The 9,184-nt window shown below is 39.2% G+C and overlaps 1 protein-coding gene across 2 annotated transcripts in view; it reads right to left on the bottom strand.

Annotated features, from left to right (window-relative positions):
• The window catches only part of LOC100965856 (MOB-like protein phocein), a 53,083-nt gene that overhangs the window by 13,376 nt on the left and 30,523 nt on the right, over positions 1 to 9,184 (bottom strand). For both annotated transcript variants that reach the window (XM_012809146.2, XM_003796077.2), the window contains 3 exons: positions 8,479 to 8,579; positions 759 to 801; positions 447 to 533 (listed from right to left, as the gene is read on the bottom strand). In XM_012809146.2, the coding sequence (XP_012664600.1) occupies positions 447 to 533; positions 759 to 801; positions 8,479 to 8,579 (231 nt within the window). The remainder of the gene's footprint in view (positions 1 to 446; positions 534 to 758; positions 802 to 8,478; positions 8,580 to 9,184) is intronic.

The raw sequence follows: 9,184 nt of genomic DNA, 5'->3' as shown, positions 1-9,184 counted from the left end.
CTGGGGATTCGAACCCGCCACCTTAGGTGTATGTGGCTGGCGCCTTAGCCGCTTAAGCCACAGGCGCCGAGCCAGAAAGTAACATTTCTACTTAAACTAGGCATCAAAGAGTAATCAAAAACTCTTCTCATCAAAAGAAATCATGACTGAACAAAAACCTAAACAGGTATATACCAACAATTACACAGTAGATATGAACACAATGTGAGACATGTTAATTAGTAAGTAATAGCCAGTGAATCAAAGAGCTCTAGCTCATGCTATTATTTAAAAAAGATGCTAATTGTAAGAAATCCTAAATTAGCTCTGTGATGACAATCATGCAACTCAAAACTAAATAGCAAAATATACAGTAAATTAAACTCTTTAAAAAGATACCTACCATTGTCTTGCAGAGATTTATGTTATGATGACTTCATTAGTCATTCTATTTCATAAATCCTTACCTCTTTTGGAGTTTTATGAGCTGCGCAAAGAAAAATCCATTGTTCAGTTGCTGTCATTTGAGTACAAGTATCTGGATGGCATTCACTCTGTTAAAAATAATTAAAATTTCTTAATATATAATGAAAAAGTTTATCATTTGTGTTACCACATTTCCATAAGTTAGAAATTTTGTTGTATGACTCTTAGCAATGGATCACTCGGCTTGTGAGTCGATTAAAAAAAAAAAAGAAATTTTGTATAAGCATACTTAGTTATAGAAATAAACACATCAGAACTTTCAATTATAGCTTTAACTTAAAAGAAAATATTACCTGAAGTTTGACAGCAAGTCCATTTAGCTCAAGGCAGAACTGCCTGAAAATGCAAATATATAAATGAAAAGTCACTTCTATTCTCCATGATTATTTTTAAAATATTAACTATAAAAAGAGAATCCCATCAGTACCATCCTTCCTCTCTTATTATCATTAAGACCACTGGAGGCCGAGCATGCACCTGTAATCCTCAAACTATAGGAGGAGACGGAGGTGTATGAACTGCCTGAGCTCAGGAATTTGAGACCAGCCCGGGCAAGAACAAGACCTCATCTCTACTAAAAATAGAAAAATCAGCCTGGCGTGGTGATAGGCACTTGTAGTCCCAGCTATTAGGGAGGCTGAGGCAAGAGGATTGTTTGAGCCCAGGAATTTGAGGTTGCTGGGAGATATCAGGAGCTATGATACTACTTCTAGCCTGGGCAACACAGTGAGACTTTGGATTAAAAATCAAAACACAAATGACGCTAATGAAATGATCAATATCAGAGTTCAGTGAGCTGATCACTCTCTTATATACTGGAAATTAGTGTAATTTTTTGAGAATAAATTAGGAAATACTTACACCAAGATCTTTAGGAAGTGTGCACATATCACTTTTTTTTTTTTTTTTTGGACAAAGTCTTAAGCTGTCATCCTGGGTAGAGTGCCATGGCATCATAGCTCACAGCAACCTCAAACTCTTGGACTTAAGCGATCCTCTTGCCTCAGCCTTCCAAATAGCTAGGATTATAGACACCTGCCACAATGCTCGGCTAATTTTTTGTTGCAGTTGCAGTAACAGTTTTGTTACTGTTATTTTAGCTGGCCCAGGCCGGGTTCAAACTCACCACCCTCGGTGTATGTGGCCAGCACCCTGCCAATTGAGCTGTAGGCACTGCCCAGGAAGTATATATTTTTGACTAAAAAATCTACTGTAAAGAAATAATCAGAACCACATGTAGATATACATACAAAGACATTCACAAAAACTACATGTACAAATGAGAAAATCTTTGAGATATTCTAAATGAGTAGCAACTGGAGGGTAGCAAAACATTGGTACACATAAACATACTACAAAGAAAGAATGTATGTCTGTATTCACACATAGATTAAGTTTTGTTAAAATAAGGCTCCAGTTATGTAAAAAATAATGTCTGTGCATATAGACACAGACAGAGAGAGATACAAAGAAAAAAGATAGGGTGGTGCCTGTGGCTCAGTGAGTAGGGCGCCAGTCCCATATACTGAGGGTGGCGGGTTCAAACCTGCTCCTGGCAAAACTGCAACAACAAAAAAAAACCATAGCTGGTGTTGTGGCAGGCGCCTGTAGTCCCAGCTACTCGGGAGGTTAAGACAAGAGAATCACCTAAGCCCAAGAACTGTAGGTTGCTGTGAGCTGTGACGCCAAAGAGAATCACCTAAGCCCAAGAACTGTAGGTTGCTGTGAGCTGTAACGCCACAGCCCTCTACCATGGGCAACAAAGTGGGACTCTATCTCTAAAAAAAGAAAAAAGATTTAAGTATTTAAGTCCTCCATAATTCCACCACCTCCTCAAAAAAGATAACTAATACTTAGACGCAAATCTGTTTTTCCATGCTGAAATTAAAATACGTTGGGGCCTGGTGGGGTGGCTCATGCCTATAATCCTAGCACTCTGAGAAGTCAAGGTGGGTGGATTGCTTGGGCTCATCAGTTCAAGACCAGCCTGAGCAAGAGCAAGAACCCTGTCTCTATAAAAACTAGCTGGGCGTTATGGCAGTCACCTGTAGTTCCAGTCCCTAGGCCTGCTAAAACAACAGTGACAACTTCAACAAAAAATAGCTGGGCGTTGTGGAGGGTGCCTGCAGTCCCAGCTACTTGTGAGGCTGAGGCAAGAGGATTGCTTGAGCCCAAGAGATTGAGGTTGCTGTGAGCTATCCACAGCACTCTACCCAGGACAATAAAGTGAAACTTTGTCTCAAAAATAAATTAATTAATTGATCATTTAATTTAATGTAATGTATTGGGATCATATCATACATAATTTTCTAACTTGCTTTGTTATTTTATTTTATTTTTCTTTGAGACAGAGTCTCACTTTGTTGCCCTAGGTGTATGTGGCCAGTGCCCTAACCACTAAACTACAGGCACCGAGCCTGCTTTGTCACTTTAAATAGATCTTGAGGCCAGATGTGTTGGCTTACTCCAGTAATCCAGCACTTTGAGGAGCCAAGGCCAGAGGATTATTTGAGGCTAGGAATTTAGGACCAGCCTAGGAAACATAGATACGCAGTTACTACAAAAAAATTTTTTTAATTAGCTGAAAGTGGTATAATATGTCTACAGTCCCAGTTACTAGGAAGCTAAAGCAGAAGACTTGAGCTGGGGCGTTGGTGATTACAGTGAGCTATGACTGCACCACTGCACTCTAGTCTGGGCAACAGAAAGAGATCCTGTCTTTTTTTGCAACTTCCAACTCAGCTCAAGCGATCCTCTTGCCTCAGTTTTTTCTATTTTTAGTAGAAATGGGGGTCTCACTTTTGCTCAGGCTGGTCTCAAACTTGTGAGCTCAAGCTACCCATCTCAGCCTCCTAGAGTGCTAGGATTATAGGCATGAACCCCTCGCTCAGCCAAGAGATCCTTGTCTTAAAAAAATTTTAAGTTTAGAAAAAGTAAAAGATCTTGAACACTTTTTCATGATATACTTTCCGTATAACATGGACAAACTGAAAATTAGAAAACTTAGAAAAACACAGTGTTCAGGCAGTGCCTGTGGCTCAAGGAGTAGGATGCCAACCCCATATACTGGGGGTGGTGGGTTTAAGCCTGGCCCCGGCCAAAACAGCAAAAAAAAAAAAAAAAAAGAAAAGAAAAAAGAAAAACATGGTGTTCAATAAATTTTTTTTAAAAAGAGAAGAGTCACTAAGTGACTGGGGTGCTGGAGTGCTACAGCTATGCACAGGTGCCATGATAGCACAATAAAGCCTCAAACTCCTAGCATCAAGCAATACTCCTATCTCAGCCTCCCAAGCAGCTGGGACAACAGGTGCAAACCACCATTCCTAGCTTCAAATGTTTTTTAGTAAGTGAAAAATGGAGGAAATTACATGACTTTGAGGCCATTAGCCTGGCATGGTGGTTTGGGACTGTAATTCAAATCCTTTGGAAGATCAACCAACAAAAGAGGATCACTTCGGGCCAGGAGTTGGAGACACTGTGGCTACCCACGCCACCTGGCCTAAGGCCATCAGTTTTAGACAGATCTGTTATCTGACATAAAAAAACAGTTTGGGCATGGTGGCTGACACACTTAATCCTAACTCTGGGAGGCCAAGATGGAAGGACTACTTGAGCTCAGGAGTTCAACATCAGACTGAGTAAGAGTGAGGCCCCATCTCTACCAAAAATAGAAAAAAATAGCTGGGCATAGTGGCATATTATCTATCGTCAGCTACTTAGGAGGCTGAAGACAGGAGTATTGAGGCAGGAGGATCCTTTAAGCTGAGGAGCTTAAGGTGGCAGTGAGCTATTATGATGCCACTGTACTCTACCTAGGGCAACAGAGCGATACCCTGTCTCAAAAAACCAAAAAAATCTTCTACAGTACAAAGATACTTTGTTTTATAGCTGTCAAATTACTGAATGCATTCCTTCTAAAATCCCTAACTAGTAATACTTAGTTCAATATATCAAGTTAGGCAATTCAGTATTATGTTTGTCCATCAAACAAATGATGACACTTGGTTCCCCAAAATATGAAGCTTAAAACTACTTAATTGGCTTGGCGCCTGTGGCTCAAGTGGCTAAGGTGCCAGCCACATACACCTAAGGTGGCGGGTTCGAATCCAGCCCTGGCCCGCCAAACAACTATGATGGCTGTAACCAAAAAATTGGCGGGCGTTGTGGCGGGTGCCTGTGGTCCCAGCTACTTGGGAGGCTGAGGCAGGAGACTCGCTTGAGCCCAGGAGTTGGAGGTTGCTGTGAGCTGTGATGCCACAGCACTCTACCCAGGGTGACAGCTTGAGGCTCTTGTCTCAAAAAAAAAAAAAAATAAGAAAAATAAAACCACTTAATTAGAAGACAAAAGTGAGTCACAAAAGGAAAAGAAAAAAAAAGGGATATATATAAAATAAATCTGATAAAAAATATTTTCTTTACTTATTGTATAATAAAAGAGAACAAAAAGTATCAGATTTTCAGTTATCTGTAACGGTATAACTAATAATGATGCTAGTTTTAGATTATAAAAAGAACACTTTCTGAACAATCACATTACCCTCTACTGCCCCATATCCAAAAGGCTGCATGTTATGTGTTTTTGGTTTTTTACTAAGTGGTAACAAAGACTGGTGGTGATAAGCAAGTTTCTTTTTTTTTTTTTGAGACAGAGCCTCAAGCTATCACCCTAGGTAGAGTGCTGTGGCATCACAGCTCACAGGAACCTCCAACTCGCGGGCTCATGTAAGTCTCTTGCCTCTGCCTCCCAAGTAGCTGGGACCACAGGCGCCCACCACAACGCCCGGCTATTTTTTGGTTGCAGCCATCATTGTTGTTTTGGTGGGCCCAGGCTGGATTCGAACCTGCCACCTCAGGTGTATGTGGCTGGCGCCTTAGCCACTTGAGCCACAGGCGCCAAGCCGATAATGAAGTTTCTTAATTAGTCCAACCCTCTTGTGGCCAACAGTGTTGTGGGTATAATCTGTGGCCAAGAATGCAAATTTATAGTTTCAAGTTAATCCAAAATAGGGCTAATACATATTACTTTTCTCTTTGTGCAGCCAAAGAGAAGACCAGAGCTGAAATCCAGCCTACATTCCAGTCACCATGCATAAAGAAGAGATACCTTTTCCTAATGTCAAAGATTGAGTATGAGCTAGTGGGAGATTTAACTTAAGTCATGCCCCAATTCAAATCAACATCATAATACACATATAATTAACCTCAAAAATAGCAAATATGCAGCTTCAAATCGATAACTGATGTAAACAAAATACCTATTCTTGGTCAACTATAATGAGGTACACAACATGATAAAAAAGAATATATATACAAGATTATAATACAGCAATACAACCTCCCCCCCCAAAGTGACCCACAGAAAAAAATAAAAACAATAGCACCAAGACAAATGCAATGTGCAGGAGAAAGTTTTATATAAATTTTTAATATGTTTTGTACAATGCATAGTTCACAGAACAAGTTAAATAGAGAGAAAAATGTTTTCTAAGGCCTGAAACCTTAAACCCTGTACACTAAAATCAGCCCTCACTTGTTAGGATGTACACTTGTAGCAGAGGAAAAAAAATGTTTACTTATTTTCATAATTAATGCCAGACGATTAGTTATTTTCAAGGCTGATTAAAACAAGGCAAAGGATATATTATACATACTAAAGTGGTCTCTATCTTGGGCTATAAGGATGGGAAAATAACTACACTCATACTTTCAATTAACATGCACAGATGTATAAAACAATTAGATCAAATAGTCAAGTGATTTGTCCAAGAAACTGGCAAAGGATACAAAGAAGTCTTAGCATTCTGAAAATGCTGAACTATTATGATGTGATGTTATGTCTTAGCATTATCTAAAGAAGCATGCAGCATCAAATAGTTAAAAAAAAAAAGTTCCTTATCTACAAGTTGAAGCACACATCACAGGAAATGTAGTTTGAATGAGGAAGTTAAATTTCTATTCCAATTATCTAAAAATTAACTCAAAATAATAAATCTAAATGAAAACATACTCACACTGTATTCTCTATATTTAATCTGTTACTACACATCCAGTCTGCACTGGATAGTTTATGATGTCAAGAAACATCCAGTAAGGCTTGGCACCCATTGCACAGTGGTTACAGCACCAGCCATACATTGAAGCTGGCAGGTTTGAACCCGGCCCAGGCCAGCTAAAGAACAATGATAACTGCCAAAAAAAAAAAAGCTGGGTGTTGTGGCAGATGCCTGAGTCCCAGCTACCTGGGAGGCTGAGGAAAAAGAATTGCTTAACCAAGAGTTTTAGGTTGCTGTGAACTGTGACACCATGGCACTCTGCCAAGGTTGACATGGTGAGACTGTGTCTCAAAAAAAAGGAAGAATCAAATATCTAGTAACTTTAGGATATAGCTACTTCTTCTTCTTTTTTTTTTTTTTTGATACAGAGCCCCAAGCTCTCGCCCTGGGTAGAGTGCGGTGGCATCACAGCTCACAGCAACCTCCAACTCCTGAGCTCAAGCAATTTTCCTGCCTCTACCTCAGGTTTATGTAGCTGGCGCCTTAGCCGCTTGAGCCACAGGTGCCAAGCCAGGATATAGCTACTTCTAAAGTTAACTCTACTTATTCACTAGTTTACACTTTTCTCCTTCAAATACTATTATTAAAAGCACCAAAGAGAGGACAGAAGTTCTCAATAGTTCACAGATAACTCATCAGATACTAACCCTATGCTAGGACCTAGAGGTAATCCTCTATAAAGAAATAAAAGTTACGCATGAGTGGAGAAATGGAAATAATGTATTAGTGGTTAAGAGATCGAATTAAGGAAAAAAATACAAAAACATAATAGGGCCCAAATCCATAAATGTAGAAAGGTACACATGCAGGTAGGTCCAAGTTATCAGCTCTGAAACAACCTTTCAATACAAGTGACTTTGCAGCATAACCTTATCTGGTAAAAGCCAGTGAACACAGTTGAGAACTTAACATTGAGAAGACAAAAATTTTGCAGGTAGGTTCAGTTTATCAGCTCTGAAACCACCTTTCAAAACAAATGATTCTGCAGCATAACCTTATCTGCTAATAACCAGTGAACAAAGTTGAGAACTTAACACTGAAAAGAGAAAAACTTTAGAATTTGGTGTCTGGATCTCAATTTCATAGTAAATTTTTTTTTTTTTTTGAGACAGAGTCTCACTATGTTGCCCTAGGTAGAATGCCATGGCATCACAGCTCATAGCAACCTCAAACTCTAGGGCTTGAGAGATTCTCTTGCCTCAGCCTCCCAAGTAGCTGGGACTACAGGTGCCCACCGCAATGGCCGGCTATTTTTTTCTTGCATTTGTCATTGTTGTTTAGCCGGCCCAGGTTGGGTTCAATCCCACCTGCCTTGGTGTATGTGTCTGATGTCCTAATCACTGAGCTACGAGAGCTGAGCCTACATAGTAAATTTTGATTGAGATTCATAATTATCATTAATGCTCAAGGTAATTTAGCTAAAGGTAATTAGTACTAGTGGAAGTACTAATACAATTTGTTTGTTTGAGACAGAGTCTCATGCTGTCACCCTGGGTGCCATGTCATCATAGCTCACAGCAACCTAAACTCTTGGGCTTGAGCAATCCTCTTGACTCAGTCTCCCAAGTAGCTGGGACTACAGGCACCCACCATGATGCCCAGTAGTTTCTCTATTGTTAATAGAGATAGGGTCTCACTTTTGCTCAGGTTGCTCTTTCTTTTTTTTGGAGACAGAGTATGGCTCTGTTATTTAGGCTAGTGTGCAGTGCATAGTTCACTATAACCTCAAACTCCTGGGTTTAAGTGATCTTCCTGCCTCAGCCTCCACAGTAGCTGGGACTAAAGGCATGAACCAATACACTATGCTAATTTTTCTATAGAGATGTCTCAAAATGTTGCTCAGGTTTGTCCAGAATGCCTGACCTCAAGCAATCCTCCTGCTTTGGTCTCCCAAAGTACTAAGATTACAGGTATGAGCCACCACACCCAGCCCTGTTGCTATTTTGATGTAAGAACTTACCTCAAATGTTCATATTTCCATACACCTTCATCTTGGCCTTCAGGTGGTTCAAGAATTTTGTCAATATTGGAGCAATCTGCTCTTATGTTCTGCTGAATATACTAAAAACAAAGAAGTTCTTATGGTTAATTAAAACACTATACTACAAAAACATTACACTACATGTAAAGTAAATCTTATGTAAAATATACACAAGTTTTGAATATATAACTGCTCTGTATGTAGTCTACCTTTTGGACTATACACTAATTGGAACACCAAGTATAAAATCATAATCAGTAATGCAGAAGAAAATAGGTAACCCTTACTTTACCTATTCTCCAATTCAACTTCACTGGGGACAGGATCTACTATATAAACACAGACATTGTAGTTATTAGGATTTGACCTGGGATCAAAATTACAAACCATAATTTTCCTATGAACATAAAATACAATACAAATACAACTGTGGTACACACTTTGTGACTTCATTTATATAAAGTATCTAGAATAAGTAAATCTACAGAGACAAAAACAGATTAGTAGTTGCTTAGGGCTTGGGGATGGAGTTGAAGGTAGAGGAGAATGAAGATGATTGTTAAAGGAGATGTGGTTTTATTTAAAGAGATATGAAAATGTTTTAAAATTAAATATAATGCTAGAAGTGCAACCTTGTGAATATAATTACTGAATTGTACATTTTAAAGGAGTGATTTATAGCCAA

Source organism: Otolemur garnettii, unplaced genomic scaffold, assembly GCF_000181295.1.
Source record: "Otolemur garnettii isolate 467f Iridium unplaced genomic scaffold, OtoGar3 scaffold00100, whole genome shotgun sequence".
Classification (NCBI taxonomy): Eukaryota; Metazoa; Chordata; class Mammalia; order Primates; family Galagidae; genus Otolemur; species Otolemur garnettii.
This window is presented reverse-complemented; position numbering and strand designations above follow the sequence as displayed.